This window comes from Nycticebus coucang, chromosome 5 (genome assembly GCF_027406575.1).
Source record: "Nycticebus coucang isolate mNycCou1 chromosome 5, mNycCou1.pri, whole genome shotgun sequence".
Classification (NCBI taxonomy): domain Eukaryota; kingdom Metazoa; phylum Chordata; class Mammalia; order Primates; family Lorisidae; genus Nycticebus; species Nycticebus coucang.
The window spans coordinates 102904863-102917533 of record NC_069784.1 but is presented as its reverse complement, the minus strand read 5'-3'; the positions used below and the strand labels follow the sequence as shown (position 1 = coordinate 102917533).

Below are 12671 nucleotides of genomic sequence, written 5' to 3'. Positions count from 1 at the left end.
ATGTTTACATGGATGGAGCTGGAACATATTCTTCTTAGCAAAGTATCTCAGGAAGGAAAGAAAAAGTATCCAATGTACTCAGCCCTACTATAAAGCTAAATTATAGCTTTTATGAAGGCTATAACCCAACTTATATAGCACAAGACTATGAGTAAAGAGCCAAGGAAGGGGAAGGGATAGGGGAGTTTAGGGTGGTAATGGGTGGGGCCACACCTACAGTGCATCTTAGAATGGCGAAACTTACTAAAGGCAGAATACAAATGTCTACATACAATAACTAAGAAAATGCCATGAAGGCTATGTTGCACAGTTTGATGAGAATATTTCAGATTATATATGAAACCAGCACATTGTACCCCTTGATTGCACTAATGTACACAGCTATGATTTAACAATAAAAAAAAACTGAAACCATCTAAGTTACTAAAAAACTAAAGAGGGATAAGATAGAACGTTTCAATGTTGCCACAATTTATAGACTTATTGTCAAATACTATAGAAAAGGCAGATCTATTCTTAGATGCACTACCTTAAAGACAGAAGGGAAAACAAGTTCTCATGCACATTCTTGAAGCTCATGGGGTCACAAGCCCAATAGTCCACAGAATACCAAGTTTCTTATAACTCTAGAAAGGAGATGCCAGTGAAAACAGGCCCTACAAAAACATAAATGCCAACACATAGAAAAACGTGTGACATGTGAAACTCTTTTCTTTGAAATTTAATACTATAATTGCAAATGACATTTTAGCTCCAGTTGGTATACTAATAACCAATTAAGATCATTATAAAAACAAATATATGCCTCAAAAAACAAGCTGAAGGGAAAAACAGACAAGTTAATACATAAAGTTATGAAAATGGATGGCAAGTCAATATATTTGCTTAAGAAAAACAAAATAAACCATATACGACTTAGTTAAGTTGGTAACCCACCCTACATTAACAATTTTCTCCTCACTGTATGAAGCAGTTGAGAGTGGGAAGAAGACTCACAAGTGGACAATGTAGGTATATGCTGATAAATTTTGTGCACACAACTTTAGGAAACTAATTCTACTAATTCTATTGCTAGTTTTGTATAAAAATAAACTTACGATCAGTGATAATCACATCAAAATATGTGCCCTTCCTCCAGGAAGGTTTAGATGCATCTGAAACCAGGACATCAAGGTAGTACTTCTCTAAACCATACTGACGAAGATTTGCCCTAATATTTTCATCTGGTCCTCTCCATTTCTGGTTTTTCCTACTGGCCTTTCCTAAAAGGAAAGAATAAGGAAGATAGAAAATATTAGCTCAAACAGAGCGTTTTTACTTCCTGTCACGTTACCTAAAAGTAGTGTTTTAACTCATCTAAACGTACGTTTACTCAAATAAAATTTACTTTCATTTAAAATCTTAATTTATAGGGCGGCACCTGTGGCTCAGTCGGTAAGGCGCGGGCCCCAAATACCGAGGGTGATGGGTTCAAACCCCGCCCCGGCCAAACTGCAACCAAAAAACAGCCGGGCGTTGTGGCGGGCGCCTGTAGTCCCAGCTACTTGGGAGGCTTGAAGCAAGAGAATCGCGTAAGCCCAGGAGTTGGAGGTTGCTGTGAGCTGTGTGAGGCCACGGCACTCTACCGAGGGCCATAAAGTGAGACCCTGTCTCTACAAAAAAAATGCTTAAAATCTTAATTTATGTATACAAGTAAATAATTATCTTTATCTCAACTTACTATAAAAATATACTTTGAATAGTGAAAGTACTGATGTCTAACTGATACTATTCCATTGCAGTTCAAGTAAAATTGCCTTAAAATGCTCACTGAGGCATTTAGTAGTAAGACGCACAGTTGAATAGAACCTGGACCCTTTCCTCTAGCAGTAAACAGTCCTGTGTAGAGATAGTGCTGAATCAGATAAATAAATTAGACATGAAGAAAGCTGACTTGAGAAACACAGTGGCTGTGACCATGAAGAAAGAAGACCAAATGGAGACATTAAAAGTTACAGCGTGAGCAGAGAAAAGGCTAAAGAAGTTCAAAAGTTCCAGTTTAGGAGACACGACTGTTTGAGACAATCACACCAATGATTAAAATCAGAGAACCAGGAGGAAAAACAAGCTTAGGAAAAAAGATGAGATTCATTTGTGATACATCAATTTTGATGTATCTTGAGATACCTACAGAACATTTACAGAGAGACACTCAGCAGGTAGTTGAAGGATGGAATATATACACTTGGAAGATATCAATATATAAACTTAAATTGAATTCATATGAATGAATGATGGTTTTTGTTAACCTAGATGTTACATTAAGTTATGTAAGTGTTGGCTCTATAATTATTCTTAGTATTATATACTCTTCTGTACTACGATCAACTTCACAAGAAAAACGTGTAAAGACCAATACCATGACTCTGAACAACAAGCACTGTGACAGGAGAAGGGGCCAAAGACAGATGCCTGGAAAAAGCACTAAGTGCAAGAGATCAGAGAAAGTTGGCAGAGCAAAGGGACTAAAATGAAACAGTCAAAAAGTAAAAGTACCACCCAGTGAGACCACTGTCTAGGAAATCAAGAGAGCTTTCTGAAGGTCAGCATAAGCCAAATGCTTCTCTAGCCTTAGCAAGTGTTCTCAGCAGAACAGTACGCACAGAAGGTGTAAATAATAGGAAGAGAAGAGAGTGAGAGACGGTGAGGAGATAGAAACTAAGTACTAGTGTTTCAAGAAGCATTTTGACAAAGAAAACAGAAAAACCAAGTGGTAGCTAGAGGGCCCTATAGGACTGATAGAAAAAGTTTTGTACTTTTAAAAAAATCAGAGAAACTATTTCAGAATACAGTAAGTATGAGAAACAGCCTGAGTGTGCTTGCTCACGCCTGTAATCCTAGCACTTTGTGAAGCCAAGGCAGGAGGACTGCTTGAGCTCAGGAGTTCATGGTAAGCCTGAGCCATAGCAAGATACCATCTCGACCAAAAATAGAAAACACCAGCCAGGCATGGTGGCCTGAAAAGGTAGTCCCACCTGCTCAGAGCAGGAAGATTCCTGGAGCCCAGGAGTTTGTGATTTCAGTGAACTATGGTAATGCCACTGTACTCTAGCGGGGGTGACAGAGCAAGACTCGATCTTAAAAAAAATAAAAATAGGGCGGCGCCTGTGGCTCAGTGAGTAGGGCGCCGGCCCCATATGCCAAGGGTGGCGGGTTCAAACCCGGCCCCGGCCAAACTGCAACAAAAAATAGCCGGGCGTTGTGGCGGGCGCCTGTAGTCCCAGCTGCTTGGGAGGCTGAGGCAAGAGAATCGCGTAAGCCCAAGAGTTAGAGGTTGCTGTGAGCCATGTGACGCCACGGCACTCTACCCGAGGGCGGTACAGGGAGACTCTGTCTCTACAAAAAAAAAATAAAAATAAATAAAAGACACACATATACATGTGTATATGGAACAAAGCACATATCTAACAGCATCTTGGATAAACTCTGAGCAAATTCCACTTCAATCAGAATTCTACCTATATAGACTGAAAGTTATAAAGTTTTTAAACATATAAAAACATATGTATAAAGTTTTCAAACATAACTTTAATAAATAAAATTTTGAGTAAATTATACAGTACAATTTCTTCAAAGCAAATATGCTGCTTCTAAAAGCAAATTAAAATAATGCTTAGCATTTTGTCTACTCCAACATATTGCAGATAAAGAATATCCTTTTCTGGTTAGCCCATTTATGCAAACCTGAACTGTAACTCATTTTCTTCCTGACAAATATTACTAAATTTCTTACAGTCAAGGTAGGGAAAAGGTCATCAGGACAATATATCAAACTGCTTCAGCAAAAGAAAATAAAGTACAATAACTCTTACTCATACAGTAACTTATACTGGGTAAGGAAAAGGAAAAGAATATTATAAGGGTTGATTCGAGTTACTATAATGGAATATCAACAACACAAAAAATTTCAGAACATCAATAAAAACTCGACATTTTTAATATTATTAAGCTATAAGGAAATGCTTTTTCAGTTTCATTCAGTTCTATCCTATCACACATCTTTATTGAAACTTCTAGAATTTAAATTATTCTCCAAAATTATCTCAAAAGTAAAGGTGCCTGTCTCAAACACCCTGAGTCTAAGGTAGAATCTTTAAAGTTACTATCACCTTAAATATTTCGAAGATGTTTCAGTCAGTTATGAAATTAAAAACATACATGGTAGCTCAAACACTATTTAATCCAATATTTACTCAATGTATGATTACTGAATAAATGAATGCTGGCAATCTTTACATATAAACTCTACTTATTTTCTTAACATGTATACGCTGATTACAAAATGGCCATCTCTCTCCGACTTCTCTCCCAATCCTAAAGTACCCAAAGATACAGTTTGCCTACTTTTCCTTTAATTTCTACCTCCCTACTAAGTTATAAACACCTGTGAGAGAAGGGCTTTTTCTTACTCATTTTTGTTTTCTCTCAGGAACCCAATTCGCTCACACTGGATTACTTCCTAAAAGTAGAATAATAACCAATGAAGTTTTGTAAAAATAAGTAAAATTACATCACAATTTTTTGTATTTTAACATTAAAATACTATCATATAAAACTACAGTTGACCCTTGAACAATGCAGAGGTTAGGAGTGCCCACTTGCCACACTAAATTTCTTACAGAGAAATTAGTAAGAAATTCTATTTGACACAGTCAAAACTCTGCACAGAACCAACTGATGCCCCAAAAATGTAACTAATAGCTTATTATCATCTTTACTATATGTAATAAAAGTATATTTACTATTCATTAAGTGGAAATAGATTATTCAAAAGGTCCTCATTCTCATCTTCTTCAATTAAGATGAGAAGGAGGAAGAGAAAGGGTTGGTCTTGCTCCGTTAGGGGTGGCAGAGTCAGAAGAACCACCAAATATAAGTGGACCTATGGTAGTTCAAACCCTTGTTTTTCATGGGTCAACTGTGTTTTGTTATTTTATCTCCCTTCCCTATTTCTTTTTTCAGACAGTGTCTCCTTGTGTTGCCCAGGCTAGATTCCAACTCTGAGATCAAGCAATCCTGCCTCAATCTCCTGAGCATGTATTTTATTATTTTAAAGGCACTGGTGTAATGGCAAAAATATAACACTATCTATAACCTCTACTCACCTAAACCATGAACTGTGTTGTAGTCTATATCTGTCCCATATACATATGCACCAAAATGGGCAGACGCTATCAGGAGGCCACCTGAAAAAAAAAACAATCACAAAATTATGACGACTTGTTAACCAGAAAGTCCACGAGTCCTGTTCCTTACTGTATTTAATTTGATCCAGAGCTTACAAACTAGCTGCAGGCAGAGTTCCCTGGAATGACAATGAGCCTGGCCACCCTTATCAAGCCTCTGAACTGAAAAAACAAACTCCTACGCTGTATTCACTAAACTGGTCACGAAGTAGGGAATTAATGTATGCCCTGTATCATTACTTTAAATAGCACTACTTAGGGAAAATTATCTGTGTTTTTATCAAAATAATGTATATTTAGACATTTTCTTATTTTGAGAGATCTATGCAAGGGTTTATAAAAATGAACACATAACACGGCTTATACAAAGAGCTAGCAATCAATTCTGACAACTGGGGTCCATTCTCACTGAAGTTACAATTTTATATAACTAAAGAGGGCATAATTAGTATGTGAAATATTAGTTCTTACAGAAGTTAAAATATTCGGACGTATTTTAACTTTTGTAAGCATTAACTATTTTATTCCAGTTACTCCTATAACCAATCAAGTATCTCCTGTATCAAACTATAAATACACATTTCTTAATAACAACTATCAAATGCACATAAAAAAATCAGTACAATTATTTTTGCCCAATTAGTGCTGCAACTAAAAACAATTATCCCAGTAAAGTTGACAAAGTAATTTGACAGATGTGACCAGGTCACACATGAAGTTTGAAAATCCTAATAAAAATTAAAGTAACAGTGAAACTCTTTAAAATAAAAGGTAATGGTATTTTTAAATTATTTCAGAAAAAGTTTTACAAGGTTTAATAAATTTTTAGTAATTGTACTTTATATTAAACATCATTTTTTAAAAAGTCATTCAAATTAAAAGGCTTTTAGTGCGTGGGCAATTCCTAATTAGCCATACTACAGAAAGGTCTGTCAGTCAAGTTGAAATCATAATTATATTCTTAGACTATAAAATGCACCGTCTTGAACAAGGGGGAAAAAAAAAAAAACTAGGGCTCTTTTCCTTACATCCTTTTGAAACATAACTCGAAAATTAAGATGGGTAGTGCCTCCAGAAGGTCAAGATCTATAAATTAAAGGTGTTCCTTCCACAGCCATTTAAACCACAGTCTGGTAATACGTACTTAAAAAATACTTTGCTCATGACAATACCTGTAACTGACTAGTTCCCGTCAGAGCCCATGAAGAAGAGAAATGAAGACTGAAAGTACAGCAGAAACCAAAACCTAGGTCCTCTCATACTTACTACAAAAGGCATTTATGTAACAGGGAAGGTTAAAAAAAAAAAAAGTCCTCCTAATTCTTGCTCTAGAAATGCAACAGTCCACATTTAGGAAAGGCAGTGTATGTGATGACTTTACCCAAACTATGAGGAATTACTACAATTCTGCCAATTAAGGCAGATACTCACCTAGAAGAACTAGTTGTCAAGGGGAACAGAAAAGCTTTCCTGTGCTTCCTTAAACAGAACCTTATCCATTTGCTTAGAGTGAGTTTTGAGAAGACCCAATTTACAGTACAACTGCTGAAAGGAGATGAATAATCTGTTAGACTACATCTGATAGTCAACTTTGTGCCTTTTAAGCTTTTAAAAATAAAATCATAATAAATTAGCTTCTCTGAACTGTCACTGGATAATCACTATTTGGACATCTAGTTGTTCTTTTGATTAAGTTGGAGCTCTTTTAACTTTTAGTTATACCTCAGCTTGAGTTTTCTTGGAAGCTTTTTGGTGGAAGGAAAGACACCACAAATGGAAAGTGAAGTGTCAGGGAGCCAGGTAAGGTGACTCACTCACTTCCTTTTATGCTATCAAAAGTGAAAATGTGGCGTATGGATCTGGACCAGCAACTCTGTGTTTCAATTTTCTATCACTTAAATAGTAACCACTTTAAGTTTAGGAGAGTATCTTATAGGCAAAGGGATACAATAAAAAGCAGGATTTATTCTGTGATATAGAAATTAATTCATTATTTTCATCTTTAGAGAGCTAAGTGGAAAGCTTTGCAAATGTGGGGGAAATGAGACACTGAGCTTTGGTTTTGCTGAGAGAAAGGAAGAAAATAAAGAAAAATGGTAATATCATTGCATCTATGTGATGTTTTTTTAAAAAAGAACTCTACTTAAATAAATTAACAGGATAAACAGAAGAGCCCTGCTAGAAAATAAGAATCTGCGAGACAAACTATGAGACTGAGGAAGAGGGGACTACAAAGAGAACGAGAAGAAAATGGGAAGCGGAGGATATTGCACAGGCCCACAGAGATCCATTGTCGCACTCTCCCAGCCTTCTCTTTTCCTCCCATAGCCTCCATAGTACCAGGACAGTCAGCTTCCCAACACCTTACTTGTGTGTCCACTATCGCGTAATGACAAAATGTCAAAAGAAGCTACATTCCTTGCCTTACACCTATGGGTCACTGACAGTAGACAAGGCCCGGGAATGCACATGTCTCTCCCTGGGGCATTCTCATTACTACCTGAGCCGACACAACGGAAAGGGCGTGAGAAGGAATCAGGGAACGGCGATAGCTGCACAGCTTTACATTACCTGAGGCGGTCAGCACACACATGCACAATTACTTCAATTATAAACAAACAATTAGAATTTTCAATATTAAGCTTTAATTTTTCCTGTGTGCTAAAATTTGCCAATAATTGCATATTAATAATATCTTGGAAATCAGCCTACAAAAGGACTAGAAAATGAATTCATGGTCAGATTCTTCCACATCACCATTTAATATTAGCTATATCTAACATCTTTCAACAAAAAGCCATCTAAGTCTTTATCAAAATAATAATTAAATGTAATAATGATAACCGTGACAGTACACTGAATGTTTTACCATGCCTCAGGCAACTTCCTAGGAACATTATGTACACATATTACACCTCACTTAATTCTCACAGTATCTTACTATCACCATTGTACAAATAATGGAACTGAGACACGGACAAGTTAAGAATCTTGCCTAATTCACGCAGTAATTTGTCAAGATTTAATTCACTCTATTTGCTCTTTTCTTTATTTTTTTTGCAGTTTTTGGCCAGGGCTGGGTTTGAACCTGCCACCTCCAAGCATATGGGGACGGCGCCCTACTGGGTTGAGCCACGGGCACTGCCCTGCTCTTTTCTTTATACCATAATCAGCACCCATGGAAGTAAATATACATTAACTTGCTGATTAGATAAACAAAAAGAAGATTTGCTACAAAACAAATTACATTAAGTTAGTAAAGCTGTACACTCAGTTAGTAACAGTTGTATTCCAGTCCCAACTCTGGCACCATATCACAAGCAGGGTGTGCCATTATAAGTACTCAGTAAATTCATGCTGATGATTCTTTCAGCCAAAGTCATATGTGAAGAGTAGTACTTCCTATCTACTGAGAGCTGATCCAATGGTATGTATCTTCCCTCTCAGGAAAGTAGAAATGCACTTTAAAAAACAATCTACTAAAATGAGAATCAATTTGTAAAATAGAAAGGAAATGTGTTTCTGCAGCTTTTGTCATTCCAAGTAACACTAGCAAACTCTCTAAAAGAAAAAGGGAAAGTATTTAGGCAAGAAATATTCGTTTCAATTTCCCAGAAGCTTCCTACCCTACTCACAAGACATCAGTAGTCAGTGAATAATATACTTGAGAAATTACATAAATTTCAGTTTGGGACCTTTAAAATGGAAAAGGGATTAGATGCGCTTGAACTTTTTTCTTTAAACACTAAAAAAGGAAACTGAAAGAAAGAAACTGAAATACTTGGTGAAAAACTATGGCCAAGAGGAGGGCACAGAGCCATGTATTTCTCCAGTCCTTCAGAAGGTACTACCCATCAATGAGGCAAAAGGCCCAAAAGAGAAGAGGTGAAACCGTCCTTAAGCATCTATTCACAATTTTTGGCTATTACTAGTTTTAAAACAAAAGTATCAAAAACTCACTAATATCCTAAATGTATGCTTAAACTATAAACGCAGATTATGAAGATATAGTTTAGCACCATCTCTGCAAAGATCCCCCTCTCATATATAAATAGTCATATGATCAAAATATACTACCACTATGAAGAGCTGCCCTAAAATAAACTGAAGCCAGTCTTCTTGTCTGTCACCACACTAAAGATTCACACTGACTTCTGTAAGTTAGAATTTCCTGTGTTATGTATACCCAACCTCATCTACATCAATGGAAAGGAATGTCACTTATACTGACAACTCTCTTTTTAAACTCTATGGTCTAGTCTAGGCGCGTGAGTGCATATCAATCATGTTGTAATTCTATGTATTCTTCTCGTTTCACAGAAAAAGTTTTTGAAGAACAAGATTAAGGATTAATAATGGCTTTAATATTTGGAAAAATGTAAGTCAGATCCACTCTTTACATTATAAGAAAATAACTCTCTCAAAACTGCAGATGCTGGCGTGGATGTGGAGAGAAGGGAACACTTTTACACTGCTGGTGGGACTGCAAACTAGTACAACCTTTCTGGAAGGAAGTATGGAGAAACCTCAAAGCACTCAAGCTAGACCTCCCATTTGATCCTGCAATCCCATTACTGGGCATCTACCCAGAAGGAAAGAAATCCTTTTATCATAAGGACACTTGTACTAGACTGTTTATTGCAGCTCAATTTACAATCGCCAAAATGTGGAAACAGCCTAAATGCCCACCAACCCAGGAATGGATTAACAAGCTGTGGTATATGTATACCATGGAATACTATTCAGCCATTAAAAAAAATGGAGACTTTACATCCTTCGTATTAACCTGGATGGAAGTGGAAGACATTATTCTTAGTAAAGCATCACAAGAATGGAGAAGCATGAATCCTATGTACTCAATTTTGATATGAGGACAATTAATGACAATTAAGGTTATGCGGGGGGGGGGAAGCAGAAAGAGGGACGGAGGGAGGGGGGTGGGGCCTCGGTGTGTGTCACACTTTGTGGGGGCAAGACATGATCGCAAGAGGGACTTTACCTAATAATTGCAATCAGTGTAACCTGGCTTATTGTACCCTCAATGAATCCCCAACAATAAAAAAAAAAAAAAAAAAAAAAAAAAAAGGAGACTTTACATCCTTCGTATTAACCTGGATGGAAGTGGAAGACATTATTCTTAGTAAAGCATCACAAGAATGGAGAAGCATGAATCCTATGTACTCAATTTTGATATGAGGACAATTAATGACAATTATGGTTATGGGGGGGAACAGAAAGAGGGAAGGAGGGAGGGGGGGTGGGGCCTCGGTGTGTGTCACACTTTATGGGGGCAAGACATGATTGCAAGAGGGACTTTACCTAACAATTGCAATCAGTGTAACCTGGCTTATTGTACCCTCAATGAATCTCCAAGAATTAAAAAAAAAAAGAAAAGAACTCTCAGTCGGTGGAGTGGCTCACACTAGTAGTAGTGTAATTCTAGTACTTTGGGAGGCTGAGGTCAGGAAATTGCTTAAGGCCAGGAGTTCAAGACAAGTCTAAGCAAAAGCAAAATTAGCCAGGTGTGGTGGTACTACTTGGGAGGCTAAGGCAGAAGAATTACTTGAGTCCAGGAATTTCAGGTTGCAATTAGCTATGAGGATACCACTGTATTCTTGGCCTGTAACAGACCAAGAGCTTATCTTGGAAAAAAAAAAAAGAAAGAAAAAGGAAAAAAGAAAGTAATCGGCAAATGGACCAGAAATCTAGAAGCAAAAAAAAAAGAACTAGAAAAGTACTAAAAGAAAACATAGTGGATCTCCTTAGGTGTAAGGAAAACTTTTTTTTGCCTGGCAAGAAGCAATTACTAGCAAAGTTTACCCAAGAATCATCAATGGATACTAAACCTGACAACCTGACAAAGGTAAGGGGGGACTTGGGTAAAGAACAAAATATTAACATAGTTTTAACATGCCTCCTCTCCACAGATTGCTTAATAGTTGCAGGGATAAAAACAGTAATCATACAGTGGAAAAATCAAACACTACTTGACTGGCTCATCAAAATTAACATTAAAAGTGGGGGTGGGGGCCGAGAGCCTTGAGAAGGATACAAAAATCACCGATGTAGTAGTCTAGCTCAGAATGTATAAACTAAATTGAATCATGAGGAAGCTGCGAATAAACTTGTGCAACATATATCACAGGTAAAAAAAGGGGGAGGGATAATGTCCCTTACTTTAAAGAACCTTTAAAAATGAGGGTGAAAAGACCAAAAGTTCCATAGCAAAATGGGCTAAAGACATGATAATTCAAAAAAGGTAATAAAAATGCCCCTCAAAATATACAAATTTGTTAGACTTCACTCATAACAAGAGAAAGACAAATTAATACTATGTTGAGATGCCATTTCTCACCTAGCACGCTGGCAAAACTTCAAAAGCTCGACAATATATTCTGCTGGTGAGACTGTGGGAAAAGAGGGACTCTCAGTTACTGGCAAGGATCCTAAATAGTATAATGAAGAGGAATTTGGCAATATGTAACAAACTACATATGTAATGATTCCTTCAACCCAGGAATCCTACTTCTATATCACCCACATTACAAAGGTATATACATATATTCCATAAAGTGAATCATCACAAGCATTATATGTAATGGTAAAATAATGGAAACTACCAATGTCCAAGTACAGGGCTGTCCAGAATGTATCCAGCCATGTAATCCAAAAAAAAGAAGCCTATATGGCCAGATAGGTTCCGGGCAGCCCTTGTATACATGTCTCCTAGCTTGCCTAGTGAAAGGGTCTAAAACCCAGATACTGATCTCTAATACCATTTCCTCACTAAAAGAAACACTGTTTCCTGAGAAACAGTGAGAAATGACAAATGACTAATTCCAGGGCTTAAACAGGTAGAAAAGAATCCAGTAAGTAAATGCTCAAAACAAAAAAGATAGAAACATGTCACAGACAAACAGATAAACGATAAATAGATAAATGAATATGTGAAAGAGAAGAAAGGGCTCTTGCTTACAATAGAATAGTATTACTGGTAACTAGAGGGAGTGCTAGAGCTTGGAAGATTATCCCTTTGAAATCATCAAACACTGGTTTACCCAAGAATCATCAATGGATACTAAACCTGACAACCTGACAAAGGTAAGGGGGGACTTGGGTAAAGAACAAAATATTAACATAGTTTTAACATGCCTCCTCTCCACAGATTGCTTAATAGTTGCAGGGATAAAAACAGTAATCATACAGTGGAAAAATCAAACACTACTTGACTGGCTCATCAAAATTAACATTAAAAGTGGGGGTGGGGGCCGAGAGCCTTGAGAAGGATACAAAAATCACCGATGTAGTAGTCTAGCTCAGAATGTATAAACTAAATTGAATCATGAGGAAACATCGAACTACCCAAAATAAGGAACATTCTAGATAAAAAATAAGGGAGGAGAGATAGTATTCTTCAAAAGTACAAATTTAATTAAAAAAAAAAAA

At 36.8% G+C, this 12671-nt stretch overlaps 1 protein-coding gene across 2 annotated transcripts in view; it reads right to left on the bottom strand.

Moving 5' to 3' along the window:
- TRMT11 (tRNA methyltransferase 11 homolog) overlaps positions 1-12671 on the bottom strand; it is a 69133-nt gene that overhangs the window by 38777 nt on the left and 17685 nt on the right. For both annotated transcript variants that reach the window (XM_053591776.1, XM_053591775.1), the window contains exons 8-9: positions 5145-5225; positions 1098-1262 (exon numbers count right to left, since the gene is read on the bottom strand). In XM_053591776.1, the coding sequence (XP_053447751.1) occupies positions 1098-1262; positions 5145-5225 (246 nt within the window). The remainder of the gene's footprint in view (positions 1-1097; positions 1263-5144; positions 5226-12671) is intronic.